The 22,752-nt window shown below is 39.1% G+C and overlaps 1 protein-coding gene across 1 annotated transcript in view; it reads right to left on the bottom strand.

Moving 5' to 3' along the window:
• Positions 1–9,195: 9,195 nt before the first annotated feature.
• Positions 9,196–22,752, bottom strand: part of GTPBP8 (GTP-binding protein 8 (putative)) — a 68,269-nt gene continuing 54,712 nt past the window's right edge. Inside the window, exons 4-7 of the mRNA XM_006895365.1 lie at positions 18,158–18,288; positions 14,989–15,088; positions 13,905–14,023; positions 9,196–9,290 (exon numbers count right to left, since the gene is read on the bottom strand). Coding sequence (XP_006895427.1) covers positions 9,209–9,290; positions 13,905–14,023; positions 14,989–15,088; positions 18,158–18,288 — 432 coding nt within the window. The 3' untranslated portion in view covers positions 9,196–9,208. The remainder of the gene's footprint in view (positions 9,291–13,904; positions 14,024–14,988; positions 15,089–18,157; positions 18,289–22,752) is intronic.

Genomic DNA, 22,752 nt, shown 5'->3' with positions numbered 1-22,752 from the left:
AATCCATCTTATTGAGGATCTTCCTCTCCTGTGCTGTCCCTCCACCCTCCCAAGCATGATGACCCTCTCCAAGGACTGGTCCCTCCTTAAAACATGTCCAAAGTATGTCAAACGAAGCTTCAGAATCCTTGCTTCCAAGGAGCAGCCTGGCTTCACCCTCTCCAGGATGAACTTGTTTGTTCTTGCAGTCCATGGTATATCCAATACTCTTCTCCAACACCGAAGCTCAAAGGCATCAACTCTCCTTCTATCATCCCTAGCCATTGTTCAGCTTTCTGAAGCATGGCAAGTAATGGCAAAGACCATGGCCTGTACCAGGCACACCTTAGTCTCCAGACTGACATCATTGCTCCTCGGAACCTTGCAGAGCTCTCTGACAGCAGACTTTCCCAATGCAATTCGTCTTTTAATTTCCTGGCTGCTGGTACCAAGAGTGTTGGCTGTAGAGCCAAGCAAACTGAAGCTGTCAACAATCTAAATCTCTCCACCATCTATGATGATGTTGCCAATAGGCCCCATGGTGAGAATCTTTATTTTCTTGATGTTGAGCTTCAATCCATAATGAAGGCTGCAATCCTTGACTTTCTGAAGCACATGCTTCAGGTCCTCCTCAGTTTCAGCAATCAGGGTTGTGTCACCTGCATAATGCAGATTGTTGATAAGTCTACCTCCAATCCTGATGCCACACTTCTCCTCATAGAGCCCAGCCTCTCTGGTAATCTGTTCTGCATACAGATTGAAAAGATATGGAGATAGGACACATCCCTGGCGTAATCCTACCCAGTTTTGATCCATGCAGTGTTTCCTTGCTCTGTTCTGATGACTGCCTCCTTGTCCAAGTATAGGTTTCACATAAACACAATCCAGTGTTCTGGGTTTCCCATTCTTCTCAGAGTCAGCCACAATTTGTTGTGATCCACATTCAAATACTTTGCATAATCAATGAAACACAGATAGACATGGGAAAATATCTTTAAAAAAAACAACAACAACAACACACAACCATAGTAACAAATAGTGAGGATTTTAATTTTATATTAGTAAGTTTTTATTAAAAGCCAATGCAAGAAGGGTGCAACAATGAATGAATGGAATCCCAAAATCTCTGTAGATGTTCATTGAAATGAAAAATAAACAACCTAAAGAAAAAAAAACCCAACAAACAAAAAAGCCAGTGCAGAGGTTGTCAGATACTCCTAAGGGATGAACTGCATGGAGAGCTTTTAACATTGAAGACTTCTAAAGGCCTGTAGCCATCTGAAAGTATGGCCACACTCTACACATAAGAGTAGAAACTCAGTCTGAAATGAAGAGAGGCATCCGGTTCAGATTAGGCTTGAAGTCAGGGTTGCGTAAGTAATTACAAATTAATGAGAACAATAACAAACTTCTATTTGTCTATACGAACATTATGTACTCTTTAAACACTGTTTTAATGCTGCCATGTTGCTCTTTCAGCATTTTGTGGTAATATATTTTACAGCTAGCTTGATGTCTATGGTCATTCCCAAGTAGGCAGTATTGTTCCGATTTTATAGTAGAGGAATTGGAGAGTTAAGCACAAAGTGTTGGAGCTGGAGATCTAGAATTTAGTTCAGGTCTTCTGATTGATTCCTCTGTCCAATTCTGTTTCCATTTCAACTAAGAAGTACTTAAAAGTACTCCCCATAGTAAGAGAAGAAAATTATTTAGAAACAGAGATTATGAACTGTTAGATTATAATAATTTTCCTTAATGTTTTATATTTGGCCTAGTTTTAAGAATAATTGTTTTCCTTATTGAAGGGTGTGCTCTCTGATCTTTATCAGTGAGTGCTTTAAGTCTCCTTTGTTTCCAGCAAGCAGAGTTGTGCCATATGTGTATCATAGATTGTTAATGAATTTTCCTCCAATCCTGATACCACCTTATTCTTCATATAGTTCAGCTTCTCACATTTGCTCAGCATCCAGACTGACTAGTATGGTGAAAGGATACAAGACTGACACACACTTTTAGGGAGATTGTAAACCACTGAGTAAACCCCTTCTGTTTGCCTGACTGGTTTATGTACAAGTTCCACACGAGCACAATTAAGTTCTCTGTAATTCACATTCTTCATTGTTATCCATAAATTTTATGATCCACACAAATGACTTACACAATCACAGAATTTGAAAAGAAATTGTGTATTTTTGTTTTTTTTAAATTTTTGAATTGTGATTTTAAAGTTTACAGAAAAGTTTCATTTTTCATTCATTCATTGTTGCACATTTCCCTCACTATGCTTTAAAAAAAATCATTCACGTTGCATAATTTCCTCCCCCTCTAAGTCGACTCTGCTGTGTACCTCTTATTCTGACTGTTGTCATAGTATTTTCCTCTTCAGTTGACAGTTGGCAGAACTAGAGAGAAGACAGAAGTGCTTGGAAATACTGTTTTTTTATCTTGACTTAATTTTTTTTTTTGTCCATTAAAGTTTCCCAAAGAAATTAGTGTATAAAAACATCTATTTGCAACTGCCTTCTATGTGGCTCAAGTAACACAACTTCAAAGTGTCATCAGAAACAAAGATCACAGAAGACATTTTTTCTAAGACAGAGGAAATCACCAAGAAAGTTGCCGTTGATGCTCTTGAAGGGCATTCAGCGCTTCCCTAAAGGGACTCAGAAGAATGCTACAGATACAAGTGTTGAAAGAAGCCTCTCTCAGCTCAGGGTCCACAAAGCTGATGTCCACTCTCACAAATACCTGCTCTTAGGGAGCAGAACTCCAAACCCCACCATTCGAACCAAGACACAGAACCATGAAAACCTTCCAGGAAGTAAGGCAAATGAAGCATGGACACCAACCCAAATCAATAAATAATCAGGAACCATTCAGGAGACCGATGACGTTGATATTTTTGCTTTAATGGGAGTATAGATACTCATCACTCTTGAAGTGATTAACAAGCTGGCCCTGGGTTCTGTTGTTTTAAGTAGAGCTGCTGCCATCCAGAAGTACTTCTAGGACAGAGAATGGAGTGGCTTTGGTTCAGCATTGCACAAGAGCTTGCTTGAAGTTCAATAAACACTTAGAGTGTCTGTGTCATTTAATGAACATATTATTTATTTAGCTTCAACTCTGAGTTAGGGGTTGACTATTTGCCACAGCCTGGCCTTGGGAATCAGATGTATTTCTTTCTTTTTTTAAAAAAAAAAATTAATGAGCATATACAGAGATTTTGGATTTCCATTTATTTATTGCTGCACTTCTCTCCCCACCCAGCCCTCCCCCTACCTCCAGCTTGCTCCTCTCTTTCAAAAGTAAAAGAAACACTCCCTCCCTGGTACACAATCCCCCCGCACCCCTCCCACCGCCCCAAGTACATTCCACTATGCAACCTTAATTGTGGACTAGTGTGATAACTATAATACCCAATCATACATCACTTTTATTCACTATCTCTGTTTCAGTGCAGTATACACAATTTATCCAGTTTTTCTCAGTCTTACCCCAACCCTGATATCAGTCCCATTTTACAACAGTGGCACCATGCAATATTTGTCTGTTTGCGACTAAGATATTTCACTCAGCATAATATCCTCCAGGCTCACCCATTTTGAATAATATTGCATGAGTTCCTTGTTTTTCAATGAAGCGTAGTATTCCATTGTGTGAATATACCACAGCTTCTCTATCCATTTGTTTGTTGATGGGCACCTGGGTTGTTTCCAGCTCCTTGCTATTGTGAACAGAGCCGCAATAAACATGGGTGTGCATATATCTGCTTGGATGTCAGTTATGGTCTCTTTGGGGTATATTCCCAGTAGAGGAATTACTGGGTCAAATGGTATCTCTATTTGCAACTTTTTGAGAAAGCGCCACAATGCTTTCCACAGTGGTTGCACCATTTTACACTCCCACCAACAGTGAGTAAGGGTTCCAGTTTCTCCACAACTTCGCCAGCATTTGTTGCTTGCTGTTCTGTTAAATTTTGCTATTCTGATTGGGGTGAGATGATATCTCATAGTTGTTTTGATTTGCATCTCTCTTAGAGCTAGGAATTTTGAACATTTCTTCATGTGCTTGTTGGCCATCTGAATGTCGTCTTTGGTGAAGTGTCTGTTCATATCCTGTGCCCATTTTTCTAGTGGATTCTTTACCTTTATCTTGTTGTGGTGCTCAAGTATTTTATAAATTCTAGATATAAGTCCTTTATCTGACATGTCATTACCAAATACTTTTTCCCAGGCTGTGTCTTCCCTTTTTACCCTGTTGGAGAAGTTTTTGGATGTGCATAGATGTATTTCTTTGATGGAGGCTGGCATGTCCCTGAAAACCCAAGTAATTTTGTGATTTATCAGGAAACTAATACTTGCAATAGTTTACAAAACTTATCTCTGCTGAGTTTGTTCCAATTAAATGGCAAGGAGTGTGATGCTGTGTTGAGAAAGTGGGGCTGGGGGTAGTTGGATTAGCAAGGAAGCATCTGAGAGGACCACTTGCCTTCCCTGTTGTGTTGAAAGTAAGTCTACCTCATAATACCAAGGCTTCTTGCTTCGAATCATTAGATGGACTAAAAAATGTGTCACTAATTGGCCACACACATTATTTCACTTCATTTATTCACTTTCTCACACATGGTACAAATTAAAAGACATGAAATAAGTTACCAAGGTAGGACTAGGGTTCTACCCTGAATTTTATCCTCCCCAAATACCTTGTAATCTTGTAAGTTGTAGCCCCTGCACCTGTGGCTGGTGAGTTCTGGTAGTGGCGCCTGTAGTGAGAGAGGCTGCTAATCTAAATATGGTGTTTCTGGCAGTTCAAGTCCACCTGCAGCTAAGGTAAAATGGGCAATCTCTCATATGATTTACAGCCTTGAAACTCAGTGGACAGTTTGTTATGAGCTGGTTCTGACTTAATGACAATGGCACAGACTGCAGGGAGTTGAGCTGCTCGCTCCAAGGTTATGCTTCTGGCCATTTAACTCCCCCAGTGAGTGTTAGATGGGCAGTCTTTTCTGGTGTGATTTATTATCTTTAAAACCCACTGGAGGCTTGGTTATGAGTTCTGACTTGAAGGCAGTGAGTGAATGGTACTTGGGATTGTAACGTCATGTGAGGATGAATTTTCTTTGGTAGGTGCTTGAGAAAGAGTATTGTAGGTTGTATCTTTAATCAATCCAGACTTATCAAAGGAGATTAAGTGAGGAAGAATAGAAGAGATGAAGATAGATGGCATGTTGCATGAAGACCACCAAGGAATAGAAGTTGAAAAGAGACAGACAAGACACACACACACACACAGCCAACAGAAACTGTCCCCTAGCTGTCATTGTGAATGTGGACTTGGGAGTCTCTGGAACTGGAGAAATTCTGGTTGTCAAAGCCACCTACTTACACTATTTCTTTTATAAGCAACACTAAAGTTTTTTTTAATACCAAGGCACAGGCATGAGGCAATAAGATTCTATCTGATAAATACAGAAGAATTATTGATAGTTTTGAGTTGTGATATTGGAGAAGAGTACAGATTTCCCACAGACTACCAAAAGAAATATGTCTTAAAGCACAACCGAGGTGCTCCACAGAGGTAAAGGCAGTGAAACTTTGTATCACGGACCTTTGAGCACATGTTTGGCGGGGAGTAGTCCTTGGGAAAAAAGATACTGTGTTTGACTAGGTCAGTGAAGGAGAGGAAGATCCTCAACAAGATGTACTGACAGTGGCCAACAATATGTTCAAGTGCATCAGAGATGATGATGGCACACATAAGGCAACGTTCAGATCTGCTGTTCATAGGGTTGCTTTCATACTCAATACAATGGTACCAAACGAGCTAGTAAGTCTCTAGGCTTAGGTTTTTTCCATCTGAAGTGGCAATGCTCCAGAATAAATTTTTGTAGTTGGGTGGACCTTGGAAAATGTGTTTCTCCCTGAAAAGAACCTTAGCATCTCTAATAATGCTCCTCCAGAGTGCATCTCTTCATTTTTCTCCTATTCAATCCTGGCAAGGCTCTAGGGGCTGAGTTTTTCGGTGTCGTACTGCTAACCAACTTGACTTCCTCACCATGACTGAGCATGGCTAGATGCAGACACACCAGGCAAGGCTCACAGTACTGCCTTTGTTACCAGGACTGAAGTTAATCTTGCCCAAAAGTAACATTAAAGTTGATCTTAGAGAAAACAAAGCACTTCAGTATGCCAGGTAGGATTTTGAGATCTGTTCAGTCCTGCTGTGTTTTTTTCTGTCGTTTTTGTTATCATATGGGTATGTATTTTTTTCCTTTAGTTTTATGTTGTCATCTTTACCTGTAGTTTTGGTTATCTAGGTCTGTATTTTTTCCTATAGTCTTTATTATCATCTGTGTCTGCATTCTTTTTTCTCTGTAGTTTTTGTTACTAGCAGTGTATTACTGTCCCATGGCCACTGTTCTGATCCCTTCATCAAGCCGCACTGTAGCACACTCTTGAAAGAAGGCAGCATCAGAGTGGTCACTTCCATATGACAGATGGAGAAGCTGAGGTTAAGAAGTGAAGATGACAGGGCCAACAAGTAGTAAGAGACATAGAAACTCCTTCAAGATTTTCCAACCATTTTTACAAAGTTGAGAAGTGGATTCCAACTCATGACTCCCAAGTGAGCCAGAACCATGCTGCAGCTAGCTTTCCACGACTGACTTTTCAGAATTGGGTGACCAGGCCTTTCTTAGCAGTCAGAACTTTAAATTTCAGGCTTTTGGTTAGCAGCTGTCAAGTGTGGGGTTCCAACCCCCATTGCTGGCATGTGCCTGTGAATCATAGCGACCCTATGTACAACAGCTCTGAAGCCTGCTCTGTCCTGAGCTAGTCTGACTCTGACATACCTAATCCCTTCACCCCAGTTACTCTATCAGTCCATCTTATCCAGTGTTTTCCTGTCCTGTACTGCACCCTTTCGAGCATGATGTCCTTCTCCAAGCATCTGTGTCTGTCTTCTTTCATTTCTTTGTCGTATCTCCACGTATCATCCTCTCTTCTCTTCCTTCACCAGTTCCTGCTTTTCTCTGCTCTTCTTCCACAGCTTCTCTAGTTAGGCTGATTTCCTGGTAGATGCTGTCTCTTCTAGGTTTAATCTTAAATCAAAACTACCCTTACCTTCACAGTAATGATGACATAGTTCAGTTTTTGATGTGAGTCTGTAAGGTAGGAATACATTAAACACAGCAGTCTTAAAAAAAACTATCCTTAAGATAATCTAGGAAAGTACAGAATTTGCCATGTTCTTAAGAAAAGTGTAAAATTTCTTTTATGTGGCAAGCACATGCTGTTGGGTATCCACAAATGAATGTGAATTGGTACTGAATAACTGACGTATAGTATACTTGGGATACACAGAACTGTGAAACCTGAAAGAAAAAAATTAGACTAACGCAATTACATTTACTTAACATAGTCTATATCACAGACGATTCAACGGCACCTAATAACCTACTAATCTGGTCGTTTTATTTAAGCCTCTTGTTTAGAGTCAACAAGACATCGTGGAGGGCCTCTGTATTTAAAAGTAAGTTGTTATATTCTGGAGGAACATTCTTCTAAGTGGTACAACACTCTTCAGTCAGGTACTGAGGTAACCTGGGGTGGCTGTGATGCTTCACTTTGTGCCACTGGGATGTCAAATGCCATAACGGTTACCCATGGTAGACAGTGTTTGGTGGAACTCCCAGTTTAAGACAGGTTTGGAAGCACGGGTGGCTTCCACTTCCTAAACCACATGCCTCTGGAAACTATGAAACTGATAAATGATGACAGTTATAGAAAGGCTTTAGGTCTTTTGTTCACATGGTCACTATGAGTCGGGGTCAACTTGATGGCAAGCAACAACTGCTAACCAAATGTAGTACATCTGCAGTTCACATCAATCTGCCTCACCTTGTGAGAAAGATGGGCATTCTTCTCCCCTGTAATTTACAGCCTTTGAAAATTCACAAGAGGGTTAGATGTGGGTCAGTTCAGACTCGACAGTAACCAACACAACAATCAACTGTAAACCAAAACGCTAGCCCACAGCCATGGAGCTGGGTCCCACTCACAGCAACCCTCGATCAGGTTTCTGAGGCTCTAACTCATTATAGATGGAGACTGTCCATCTTCTTCCCCTGGAGTAGCTGGTGGATTTGAACTGATGACCTTCACTTAGCAGGCCCGTATATTCTATACTATGTCTAACAACTAAAAATATATTAGAAATTCTTTTGAAAGTTGGGTTTTTAAAATAGCCTTTTAAAAAAAAAATCTGTTTTGCTACAACCTTTAAATACCCAGCAAGTCAAAACTACTGTAAACAGGTCAGCAATGGCATCATAGAAATCTTTTTTCATTAACTTTTAATTCAAGCTAAGCCTTTGTCTTTCCATCTTCAATTTTAATGAACCAATTCTAAACTGTCACACAACTTTTTTTGCTTGCCCTTTGCAAATCAGTTTTGTCACTTAGAGCTGTGTTTTGCCTTTCATCCGAGAACATGTTACATCCTCTATGACAGGATGGTATTTTTGGGTGACAAATGTACGTGTAAATTGTGTATTCTTTGGTTGGTTTTGCTTTACAAATGTGCAGACGGTTTTAAAAAAATCTTCATAACTTGTGAGGCTACAGTTACAAATGAGGCTCAAGTCAAGCAATTTTTCAGACATCTAGTAAATAAGAAGTATCAGAAACGGGACCAGAATCTGAATTCTATGTTCTAGCGATACAGATGAATGATTCCACCAAGAAATTATTGGTACTGCTAACATGAACTGACTTAAAACATTTTCAAGAGTAATTTTTTAAAAAATACAACAAATAAAGATTAAAAAAATTATAAAAGTAAAATGTATCCATTTACCTATATATTTAATACTTAAAATACATACATGATCACAGACATTCTTTAAAAGACAAAATTCCAATAAGAAACACAGTAAACCTTTCTCTACATAGTAGTAATTGGTTTGTTATCCTTTTAGTTTTTATTTAAAAAATAGAATTCTGTATGTTCTTGTCAGTTTGTTAAATAGGAAAAATAGTATCTGGTCTAATGAAGACCATAATTATATTTAAAGTTCTTTTCCCAGGCACAAATTCATTCTTTGAGAAGCAGCATATTTTAAAGCTGAAGCAGTCTTGCAAGTTGTCAATAAATAACATTTAAAACAATGTTAATTTTCTTCTAAGTGTTTAACTTCAGTTGGCATAAAACATTTGCATCTTCAGCTATGTTAGGTGTCATCAGTCTTAAGATTTCCTGTTATATTTGCTATAAAGCATCTCAGCAGATGGATTCCAGAATAGGTTACAGCACTGAAAGGAAAAGAAAAAATAATTTTCTCCTTTATCATATAAGTAATAATAGGTCTTCAAAAATACATATCTGCAAATTCTTACAAGTTCTACAATCTTCATCACTTTTTTTTTATTTAAAAAAGTCTTTTTAAAAATTTATTTTATTAGGGGAGCTCTGGTGGCCTAGTGGTAAGAAGCTGCAGTGCAATCCCAGAGGAACACAGTTCGAATCCACCAGACGCTCTGCCGGAGAAGGAGGCGCAATATCCTCCTGTACCAGTCAGATCTGATTTGACGGTACACGCACACAAAATTTAAAAAAAAAAAAATTTATTATTTTTTGTGTGTGTACCATCAAATCGAATCTGGCTGGTTCAGGAGGAAATTGTTCCCCTTCTCCAGCAGAGCATCTGGTGGATTCAAACCATGTACCTCAGGGATTGCAGTGCAGCTCCTTGCTACCAGGCCATCAGAGCTCACTAATCTTCATCACTTTTGAGAAAGCAGAATGCCCTTCCATTGCATTCTTTACCTTCTGCCTCTAGTATTCTAAAAATCATCGATTCTAAAAATTTCACCACCTGTTTTGCTTTCTGATTTCTTAAGATATCTTGATCACAAAAAACTCATTCACTTTAAAATCTTGGCCTTTTTCCAATTTTTTCCCCCTTAAAAAGTATCAGTCTTACCATCTATTCTTTATCTAGTTAGCCTGTATGTCCCTCCATGCATCAGCACGGAAAGAGCAATCACATGCTTTCCCTGGCATAAACACACTCTGGTTTTACAGTAAGGTAAAACATTTTCTGTTGTTTTGCTATTTCCCTCTTGACTGTGCAGCATGGTAGACTTTTAGCCTGAAAGGGTTTGTTTGAGACTAGCTCATAATAATTCCTGAATTAAAACTGAAGTTATTCATATAATGAAATATAAGTTGAATAGTTTCCTCACTAAACATGGCATCTTGAGCTCATCTGCTTCATTTCTGGCAACTCACACTTCTGTTACTTCACTACGAAGAAAACCACAGAAACTATTATACTGAGCCTACTTAAGTATTTTTTTCCTATGCCTTTCCCCCCCATGGTTTTTTTAAAAAACAATGTTAATAGTCTGATCCTTGCCTTAAACCTTATAGAGCCTTACAAACTGTTGCAGTCAGAAATGGATCAAATGTGTAACCGAGATGCATTAATAATAATGGGTGACTGGAATGCAAAAGTTGGGAACCCGGAAGAAAGAACAGTAGTCAGAAAATATGGACTTGGTGACAGAAATGAGGCTGGGAATAGAATGATAGAATTCTTCACAATCAATGATTTATTCATAGCAAATACTTTTAAAAGCAACATATATGCAGGTTATACACATGAATTTCACCTGACAGTATGCACGGGAATCAGATCAATTATATCTGTGGAAGGAATCACTGGAGAAGTTCAATATCAGCAGTGAAAACTAGGCCAGGTGCTGATTGTGGAACAGACCATCAACTACTCATATGCAACTTCAAATTAAAGCTAAAGAAGGTTAAATCATATCCACAGGAATGAAAATTTGATCTTGATTCTCGGCAAAAAATAAAGCCCCAGTAATTGATGGAATACCAACTGATATATTTCAACAAACAGATACTGCCCTGAATGTGCTTACCAAGTGGTGCCAGGAACTCTGGGGGACAATTACTTGGCCAACTGACTGGAAGAGATCCATGTTTATTACCATTCCAAGTAATGGTGACCAGACAGAGTGTGGAAATTACCGAACAGTATCAGTAATATCACAGGCTAGCAAAATCCTGCTGAAGATTATCCAGAAAACAACTGGAACAGTACAATGACAAAGAACTACCAGAAATACAAGCAGGGTTTAGAAGAGGTTGTGGCACTAGAGACATTTGCCGATATCAGATAGATCTTGGTAGAAAGCAAAGAGTGCCAGAGGAATGTCTAACTGTGTTTCACTGACTATGCAAAGACATTTGACTGTGTGGATGATCACAGCCAAATGTAGCTAACCTTGAGGATTATGGGAATCCCAGAACATTTGATTGTGCTTATGTGAAACCTATACTTGGACCAGGAAGCAGTTCTCAGAACAGAGCAGGGAAGCATTACATGGTTCAAAATCAAGAAAGGAGTGCATCAGGAATGCATCCTGTCTCCTTATCTTTTCAATCTGTATGCAGAACAGATCATGTGGGAAGCAGGGCTTTATGAGGAGGAATGTGGCACCAAGGTTAGAGAAAGACTCATCAACAACGTACATTATGCAGATGACACAACACTATTTGCTGAAACGGAAGACCTGAAGTGCTTGCTGCAGAAGGTCAAGGACTGTAGTCTTCAATATAGACTGACGCTCAACATCAAGAAGACAAAGATTCTCACCACTAGGCCAATTGGCACCAGCATGATAGATGGAGATAGATGGAGATGAGACTGATGATGCTAGCATTTACAGCTTGCTTGGCTCCACAATCAACACTCTTTTAACACCAATAATCAAGAAAGCAAAAGACAAAGTGCACTATGAAAATCTGCTGTCAGGGACCTCTCCCGAGTACTGAAAAGCAATGATGTCAGTCTAAAGACTAAAATGTGCCTAATCCAGGCCATGGTTTTTGCAATTACTTGGTATTGCATTAGAGAGCTGGACAATGATTAAGGATGACAGAAGAATTGATGCCTTTGAATTGTGGTGTTGGAGAAGAGCCTTGAGCATACCACAGACTGCCAAGAAAACAAATAGGTCTATCTTGGAGAGGGTGAAACCAAGTTTCTCCTTGGAGACTAAGATTTTTGAAGCTTCATCTCACATACTTTGGGCATGTGTCTAGGAGAAACTGGGCCTTGTAGAATGATGGAGGGACAGCGCAGGGGAGGAAGACCCCAGATGAAATGAATTGATACAGTGATCTGGGCAATGGGGGGTTGGTGTGTTGGAATTAGTAAGACTAGCTCAGGACAGGGCTTAAGAGCTGCTGTACATAGGGCTGGTATGGGTTGCAGGCGACCCAACGGCACATAACAACAAGAATATGATGGTTAACACTTACTTACTGCCAAAAGGCATAAAGAAAGCTTCCATTCTCCCTCTACCAAGAGTGCACAGAAAAAAGAGGAAAGAACACCGGACTTTTATAACAGTTTGTGAAAAAGTCAGACTCTCTTGCAGGTGATGGACTAGGGAACAGCCTGACAACATTCTACTGTATATGGTTACTATGGGACAGTGAATGTTTAAGTTCTTGAAAGCTGGCAGGCTTCCAGATTTTGAATGCTGTGTGACCTCGTGCTGTGTGGTAATCAGCCATGTGGAATACAGTAGCAGCAATGATTCCAGCAGAGAATGCTGGCATTATCTCTAAAAAGCACCAGAAATCTGACAATCTGGGTAGCAGGCCTGATCCTGACACTGACTCACCCTCTGACCTCTGGTAAGGAAAGAAACACTAAGGTTTATGATCATTCTATTTCAGAAAATGCCTCTCTGAAACATACTTTACTTCTGTAACTTATAACCGGGATGTGTACTGTCAGGATTAAAGAACTTTTGTAATTCATTTCTTTGTAACCTCACCTGAGACTGTTTTCAGGTAAGTCTAATGATTCTAAATGCCTAGCCACAATCTGGTCTGACAGGTCTGGTGGCACCTGGCCACAGAAGCTGGCACTGTTGCTTGATCACTTCCTAGAACACTGACTGTTTCCTCAGTCATATTATTAATTCACACTCAACGTGAACTAACCTATCCAAGTTCTTTCAATAAATGTTGCTATTAAGTCATAATGACCAATCCTGTATTAGCTTTTTAGCCGACCCATTACTTCCACTGTGTTACTGTTTAAAACAAAACAAAAGCAAACCAGTTTTTATATTACAATGCTCTGGGCTTTAAGCAGAATCAAGATTATACTCCTGTTCCCAAGATTTTCAATCACTTATGTGTATGAATACTGACAGATTTACATGATGAATTTTAAAATTTAAATCAAGGGAGAAGAAGGAATATTCTACAGGAATGAAGGAAGAGGATTTGATTTTGATATGCATGATGTTAATTCCAAACAAGTTAAGTCTTGACAAAATCTAAAACAACTTCCAGGAGACAGTATAGTCATCCTTTTCTCAAATCAATTAGCACAGTACCTTTCAACAAAGAAATGGCAGAAAACCACTATACCTCTGCCATACAAGTTACTTCTTTTATCCAACAAGCCCTTGCTTTATCATCAGAATATAATATCTCAGAAGTTACCAGCTCAAGTACTAATGCTTACTGCAACTTTTGTGAAATACTTAATTCTTTGTATGTGGTACTTTAAAAGCAAGCTCTAATAATATTTTTACCATGGATATTGTGTAGCTGGTTTTATAAGGCAAAATGTTTTCACTCCTGCTGTGGACTAGGCTATTGGAAAAATTAAATAAAGTAAGGAAATCCAGAAAGAAGCAGAAAACAGAGAGGAATAAAAGAATTAAAAGTGCTATGGAATATACCAAGCACTATTGGCTACATGTACAGTCTTTTAAACTATTCTAATTTTAAAAGACTTCTTAATGTAAGAAAGAATGATTTCATATTAGAAGCTGGAAGAAAATAGTTATAAAAACAGTTAAAAGTCTTACCTTACAGGAAACAACTGAGGAAAGCATCCCTGAGTTTGAGTGTCAACAAACTTCTGAATCTGAAGTACTTGTTTCAAAAGGTAGCCCTTGGAAGACTTGTCAATTTTTGTTAATACTATCTATAGAAAGCAATTTTTAACACATTAGGAATAAAAGTATATCTTGGTTTTAACTACAGTTTTTCAGTTACCATTCTAACTTGTGTAATTTTACTCTCTCTGTGCCAGTTTCCTCATCTAAGGTAAAAGCATCTAAGGTAAAAGGGAGTCTATGAAAATGATGAGCTAATGTTTGAAGCAGGTAAAGTACTTACTATGCTTTAGCACAAAGTATCATAATATCCTGGATATAAGACAAAGAAGATTCAAGACCACAACTGCAATTGCTACAATCTAAATGTTTCACAGGATCACAATCTATCTTGTGGTCTAAGATACACATGTAAGTATAATTGTTACTGTTGATGTGGACCATTAAGTTAGAAATGAGTCAAAGCTGACCTTCTAGCAGATTTTCAGAGGCATAAATTGCATTGGAGTTGATTCCTCCCACGGAGCAGCTGGTGGAACAGAATTGTGCCCCTTTGAGTTGACGGTGAGTAGAATTCCTTCCACTAAACCACCAGAGCTCCCTAAGTGTAACTACAAATGAACCATACAAAACTGTCAATTTGTGGTTATTTTTATTTACTCTACTAAATGACTCAACTTTATATATAATGATTTAATGGGGAAAATGAAAATCAGATTTGTAAGTTGTACCTACTATAGTAATTATGTTCCAATTAAGCTCAGACCTATACTTTTCTTAAGACACTACATACTGGAGGAGGGTCAAGGCACAGAAGATTTCAAAATCAATATAAAGGTAAATCCCTAATTGATTTGATTTTTCTAGGAAATAAAAGAATTTCTAGAAAATGGAATTTTCTAATAATTGCATTTTTCAATTATAAAAAATACTAATGACAGAAACACACACACATACACACACACACACACACACACACACACACACACACACACACACACGAACTGGTATTTCAAACTACATCTATGATTAAAAAAAAACTAACAACACTTACCACATAAGGTAATGAAAATTCTTCACACATTTCTATGGCAGTATTGTCTGCTTTTTGAATTCCAACAACACTATCCACTAACAAAAATGTTCTCACCAAGCTGTAAGAATGCAGATATAAAGATTAATCACAATAAAAAATATAAGTATTCTTGATTCTCTTCTTCCAAGCCCTACTAAAAACAGCAGCAACCACCGCTCACTGCTGTCCAATCAGAACCAACTCATAGCTGACGCTCCATTGTGTTTCTGAGGCTGGACTCTCACGGAAGGAGACTGCCCATCTTTCTCCTGAAAAGCTGCTAGATTCAAAGCAAAGGAGAAGCACAGTTGTTGGGTTAAGCAGTGCAGCTCACGGCAGATTAGACCAGCAGAGCTCCCTACCAGAGAAAAACTTTATTTCTGATTCTCTAAACAAAATTATACATTTCTTAAGGCAAAAGGAATTATAAGTTCACCAGGAAGTTCACACTACCGTCTAATATGTCTTAAAGTTGTCTATTTTGAAAAACACTTAGTAAACATTCATTTAATTCAATAAGCTCATATTAACCACTCTGCCTGGTACTAGATATAACTGAATGAGTCCTTTCTCCAAGAACTCAAAGTTCAAGAGGACAAAGAGATACTGAATCAATTATGATAGAGATGTTTAACTTAGTGTCTTTAGTTTGCATTTTCTTATACAAATATTTCATCTCAGTTTCTATGAAAATTCATTATTATCCTGCAAGCAAAACATGTGTAAACAATTCTTTATACTTCAAGCTTAAATTTTTTCTTCTTAATATATAGTGTTTAATTTTTTAAACACAAAACTGTTACCTAACTACCTTTGGGGAAAAAAATAGCTAAGATTTACAGATGATGTGAATAAAAAATATTTGAAGAATAACCAGAATGGTTTATTTCAATCTGAAACCATCAGCCAGTATTTTCATTTACAAAATTAGCCAGCTAAGAGTTTGCACATTTTGTTTTTGTTGTTATGTGCTGTCAGGTTGCCTGTGACTAATAGTGACCCTATGTACAATAGTCCTAAACTCTGCTCTATCCTTTGCCAATCTTACTGTCTCTGACATATCTATCCCCCCATTACCCCAGTCACTGAGTCAATCCATCTCATTGAGGGTCTTCCTCTCCTGTGCTGTCTCTCCACTCTCCCAAGCTTGACAATCCCTCTCCAAGGACTGGTCCTTTCTTGTAACCTGTCCAAAGTTTGTCAGACGAAGCTTCAGAATCCTTGCCTCCAAGGAGCAACCTGGTTTCACCCTCTCTTGGATGAATCTGTTTGTTTTCGTGGCAGTCCATGGCATACTCAATACTCCTCCAGCACCACAGATAAAGGCATCCGTTCTCCTTCTATCATCCCTAGTCATTGTCTACCTTTCTGATGCACAGCAAGAAATTGCAAAGACCATGGCCTGGATCAGATGCATCTTAAGTCTCCAGACTGACATCATTGCTCTTCAGTACCTTGGAGAGGCCTCTGACAGCAAACTCTCCCAATGCAATTTGTCTTTTAACTTCCTGGCTGTTGGCACCAAGAGTGTTGATTGTAGAGCCAAGCAAACTGAAGCAGTTAACAATCTCAATCTCTTCACCATCTATCATGATGCTGCTAAGCATCCCAGTGGTGAGAATCTTTGTTTTCTTGATGTTGAGCTTCAATCCATATTGAAGGCTGCAGTCCCTGACCTTCTGCAGCAAGCACTTCAGGTTCTCTTCAGTTTCAGCAAGCAAGGTTGTATCATCTGCATCATGCAGATTGTTGATGAGTCTATCTCCAATCCTTTTTATAGAGCCCAGCCTCTATGCAGTGTTTCCTTGCTCTGTTCCGATGACTGCTTTCTGGTCCAAATTTAGGTTTTGCATAAGCACAATCAAATGCTCTGGGATTCCCATTCTTCTGAGAGTCAGCTACAGTGTGTTGTAATCCTCACAGTCAAACGTCTTTGCATAGTCAATGAAACACAGACAGACATTCCTCTGGTATTTCCTGCTTTCAGCCAAGATTCATCTAACATTATCTGTAATATCCTTAGTACTGGGCCTCTTCTAAACCCAGCCTGCACTTCAGGCAGTTTTGGCTCCAGTCGTTTTGGATAATCTTAAAAAGAATCTAGCTTGCATGTGATATTAATAATATTGTTTGATAATTTCCATCTGTTGTATCACCTTTTTTTGAATGTGAACAAATATAGATCTCTTCCAGTCAGTTGGCCAGGTGGCTGTCCTCCAGATTTCTTGGCACAACTTGGTGAGCACATCCAGGGCAGCATGTTTGTTGATTGGTATGCCATCAATTCCTACCGCCTTGTTTTTTGCCAATTCTTTCAGGTTGAAACTTTCAAGCTTGAACTTCTTCATCACCACAGACTCTTGCTCTTGTTCCATGAAATTCTTGTGTGTCCACCAATTCCTTTTGGTACAATGACTCTGTATACTCTTTCCACCTTCTTTTAATGCTTCCTGGATCATTTAATATTCTTCCCAAGGCATCCTTAAGTATTGCAACTTGAAGCTTGAATTTGTTCTTCAGTTCCTTTACTTCAGCTTAAGAAATATCATGCCGAGTCTGGCCCCTTTGATTTTCTGACTCCAGCTCTTTGCACATTTCATGGTAATACTTTACTTTGTCTTCCCACACTGCCCTTTCAAACCTTCTGTTCAGGTCCTTAATATCTTGACAGTCTCAATTTAGGAAAACATTTAAGATTAAGCTTGAGTACAGGCTTGGAGTGGGTGCAACCAGAACACTTTTTGGAGGTAAGAATGATAAGGCTTCACCTCACATACTTTGGGCTGGGAAGGGCTATTCCCTGGAAAAGGCACGATGCCTGAAGGGTGGAGGGTTGGTGAAGGAGAGGAAGATTCTTGACCAGGTGGACTGAAATGGTGACAGCTGCAATGGGCTCTTGTGTGTCAGGATGTATAAGGATGGTGCAGGATAAAAGGGGGTTCAGATATTTTGTTCATAGGGTCGCTATGAGTCATACTCAACAGCACCTAACACCAACAGGCAAAATGCAAGTAAGCAGCAAATACTTAGGACAAAACTCATTTCTCATTTGACAAAACTAAAGCGTTAATCATGTACAGAATATTCTGTTGATAAAAAGGGCTTTAAGGTTAAAAAGACAATCACTGTAAGAAAATGTTGAACTTACTTCCTCCGTTCTTTCAGATAGGTCTCTACCATGTCAACAAAATCTTCAGGTGCTCTGTAGCCGTAACCCGGCATATCCACCACTGTAAAGTATTTTCCAACTTTGAAAAAATTCATTTTTTTTGTGTGTCCCTGGTAAGGTACATAGAAAAAGTTTCTTAAAACATGTTTATTGACATATTTCATGGGTCGAAATGTTTTCTACCCAGGCAATAAACAACCATTTATTAAAAGTCTAGCAATCCATATAAAATCCTAGCTATGCCAATGTTGTACAGTGTAAGAAGACAAAAGGGAAATAACTAGAGATAGAACCCACTCCATACCACCTCCTAGCAATTAATTTTTTTGTTTTCCCCCCATTCCAATTATTTTTTATTTTACAATAAAATCTGCATGAATAAGCAAGGAATTTGAGATTTTGTATGAGAAATACATAGGTAGAATATTTTGCTGTCCTTGCTGATTCACAAACTCTGCTGTGGTGTGATGGCATTTGTATAGGTTTCCAAGGTATAATGTATCTCTAAGAGATGACATATGGTACTGAGAGTTTAAAATGCTTACCTCTGGCATATGTTGTTGTTGTTAGGTGCTGTCAAGTCGTAGACGACTAATAACAACCCTATGAACGAAAGGCCTGAGCACTGTTCACAGAGTTTCTGGAAGCAAGCCATTTCGGAAGTGGATGCCACTCCTGCTTCCAGGCTTATTTTAATTGGGAAGGTCCACCAAACACTGTCCACCATGGATAACCATTACCACATTTGGCACATCAGTGTCACAGTGTTCAGCATCACAGCAACAACAAGTTACCTCTGTACAGCAATGCACAGACCAGTGCTATACCACCTAGAAGAATGTCTGACAGAAAAACAATCTGAATCTAGCCTGAGGGCCGCAGATTAAAATCACCCACCTTAGGCTTGGTAGCTTAACTGTCTGTCTGCTAGGCCAATGTAGCTCTCTCTCTGTTTTCGTTATTATGTTATTGTTGTTAGGTGCCATGGAGATGTGTGTACCGTCAAATTGGATCTGACTGGTACAGGAGGTGATTGTTCCTCCTTCTTCAGCAGAGCATCTGGTGGCTTTGAACTGCGCACCTCTGGGATTGCAGTACAGTTTCCTACCACTAGGCCACCAGAGCTCGCCCAAAAATTTAAGTTAGTGTCAGGAAGGCAATGGATTTATAACTGTTCATGTTAATAACACTATATCATGGCATGGAGGAGGAATAGTGGAACTGTACCCACATTTACAGTATTTTTCTTACCAAAATAGGAACTGCTTTGGAATATGTATCTCTTTGGATTGGAAATTATCCACACAATCATACTGATAATACTACTAGCCTTAAACTTACAAGATTATATTGTTCAAAATTATTTTTTATATATTTATTTAAATTTATCCCTCTTTTAACAACTGGGATCTAGAGGGAAGAGAAAAGACCAGAGAATGGCCAAAATTATTGAGGCAGCTATTGCTGCCAGTTTAGGGCCTGTGTCAGGAAAAGGAAGTCTTACTTATAAACAATGCTACCCAAAGGTAATAAGGGAAGTCAGAATTGCTTCCACTGTGGAAAGCTGGGCTACGTCAGTAGACAAGTGTCACAGACGAGAGCCACAGATAGGCAAGGGAGTAGAGAGGAAGCTCCCACTCACTTGCTTTAAGTGTGGATCTGAAGGACACTTGGCCAAGGGCTGCCCACATCAGGTCCCATGGCCAAAAGATGACTGTCAAGCCCTGGATCCCAGCTGGAAACAAAGGGGGACGCTTCAACAATTCAGGTCCTCACAGAAGAGCCATAGGTGAGCATTAAGATTGTTGGTAAGTATATCCATTTTCTCCCAGACACATGAGCCTATTATTCGGTCCTACACGCCTTCTCAGGTCTACTCTCTTCCCACTTTTCCTTAGTTGTTGGAAATGATGGAAAACCTCATAAGCAGTTCTTTACTCGCCCCGTGCCTTGTAGGTGGACTTCCTAACTGTAAAACAACCCAACGGTAAATGGAATTTGGTCAGGACTTAAGAAAAGATAAATGACATAGTTGTGCCTCTATATCTTGTGATTCCTAACCTTTATAATAGACAAAGTGCCAGCCAATAAGCCTTTTACTTTAAGAACTATTTTCCCTCTGTAACTTGGTTTGTGCCACTGTTAGAACCTCTAGTTGAAATATTATTGCTTTTAATTTTTGGCCCATATATTTTATTTTTATTTTTAACTTGTTACTTAAGTTTGTGTCTACTAGGCTGTCAAGAGTTCCATGATGCATCTCCAAGAATATGAAGCTGTATCCCTAAGCACAATTGATTCCAAACAGTGCATCTAAATCCCAAAATCAATCGTCACAATAGTCTACATGTTTCCCATTGCCAAAGAGACCCTTTAGAGTAGTGAGAGAAGATCTTCACCTAGAGACCTACAAAGTCCTTTTCCAGCAGGAAGTAGCTAAGAAAATATGGTGCCCCTCTCCTAATGAATCAGGGTGAAATCTCTCACAAGAAGGAGTGATAGGGAATGGCAAAGGACACACTGAAAAAGGAGATTAATCAGAACTAGTTTTGACAAGGACTGTGGCAATAAGACAATAAAAACAGACTCTCCAGGAATATTCAACCTGAATTCTTCTGATAATGTGGAGATTTTTCAAAGTATTTCTTTGAGTTTATTATGTTTATTTGTTTTTGTATGTTGTTGTTATTGTCATGATCTGTCAAGTAGCTTGTGACTCACAGCGAACCTATGTACAACAGCCCTAAACTCTGCTCTGTCCTGTGCCAATCATACTATCTCTGATTTACCCATCCTGATTACCCCAGTCACTGAATCAATCTACCTCATAGAGGGCGTTCCCCTCCTGTGCTGTCCCTTTACCCTCCCAAGCATGATGTCCCTCTCCAAGGACCAGTCCCTCCTTAGAACACGTCCAAAGTATGTTAGATGGAGTCTCAGAATCCTTGCTTCCAAGGAGCCGCCTGGTTTAACCCTTTCCAGGATGAATCTGTTTGTTTTCCTAGCAGTCCATAGTAACCTCAATAGAGAAGAAGAATTCTTGTTCAAGAATTGAAGGAATTGCAAATATATAAGTTAGGATTTCTCTTGTGGCAGATCACAAAAAAATGAGCTGTTTCCTGCAGACAAGAGACAGTTAGGGCCCCACTACAAAGGGAGTGTTAGTATGTGTGAAATACTTCCTGAGCTAAAGCATTAGGTTGACAATAGAGAAAAATTTGGCTTCATTTACAAGGAATTCTTTTTATGATTTGCTTCCCCTAATTATCAATAAATACACAGAGAGGCATGGCTTGAGCCCATTCGAAAACTGCTGGCCCCCTGTTTTATGCTCTCTGTTCTATCTCATTCTTGGCTGTCTGTCTCATTATTAATAATTATAAAAATACTTTACCCTCGGACTGCAACAATGAGATCTAGAAAAACAAGTGCTGTTGAGTTGCAGTTCTCACTGTAATCTGTTATGCTCAGACTGCTGCTTGTATAGCCTGAGCCTACAAATGCAGCAGCAGTAACAGTCAGACCAATTGCTATCACAGTACTGCCCATGGCTCTGGCGTCTCCACTAGGACAAGTCTATGCCCTGTCTCCACTAGAAATGAGGCTCATCCAACATGGAGGCTGTGGCCACTCGCATGACGCCTCTACTGGAAAGCAATGCAACCACCACTAAGAGTAGGAACTGACACATACCAGCAACCCAATGGAAATGGTAGCGGTAGCCACTTGGGGGTGGGCTTTAAGGAGATATTTATCTCAGATACTGGTACAAAGGATCACTGAGGAGAAAGTGATTTTTTAAAAAAGAGACAAGATTACTACAGCAGACTGCGTAGAATAATCTAAGCAAATAATGTGGCCCTGTAAACAAACCCTTGTAAATAATTTAGCATAGATTTCTATCTTTACACATAGATAACAGTTCATATCTATTCCCAGTGAATTAAATTCTAAATCATAGTGATTCTGTATAAAAAAGCAGAATGCCCCACAGAGCATCCAAGGCTTTACATTTCTGTAGAAGCAGAATGAATGGCACTTCATTTATCCTACTCTGTGTTCAGCCTCAACCTTGTGTTTAGCAGCTGTGCACTGAATAGCCGAGTTCCTTATAAGCAGAGCTTTTATTATGTATGCTAAGCCAGAACCTACTCATAGTTGATCCTCTACTGGTTTTGTTCAGAGGCTGAAATTCTCACAGGAGAAGACTGTCCATCTTTCTCTCACATAGCAGCTGGCACATTTGACCCACATGCTTTTGGGCTCGCAGCATCGCTCCTTACCACTAAGCCACCAGAACTAATAAAACTCAGTGCCATCAACTAATGAAATTCACTGCCATCAAGTTGAAAAGTTTAAAAAGGATTAAAATAGCTTAAGGCTAGAAGTATTAACAATATCATCATTTCCAATCCAGAGATACATGTTCCAATGCAGTACCTATTTTCCATAAATGGTTTTGGTAAGAGGAATGTTGTAAATGTGGATACATTTCCACTGTTCCTCCTCCATGCCATGATCTAGTGTTATCAGCTTGAGCAGTTATAAATCCATTGCCATCCTTACTCTAACTT

The sequence above is a fragment of the Elephantulus edwardii genome, unplaced genomic scaffold (assembly GCF_000299155.1).
Source record: "Elephantulus edwardii isolate Elephantulus edwardi_28Jun2011 unplaced genomic scaffold, EleEdw1.0 scaffold00165, whole genome shotgun sequence".
Taxonomy (NCBI): domain Eukaryota; kingdom Metazoa; phylum Chordata; class Mammalia; order Macroscelidea; family Macroscelididae; genus Elephantulus; species Elephantulus edwardii.
Note: the sequence above shows the minus strand (reverse complement) of the source record. Positions and strands in the feature narration are given on the sequence as shown.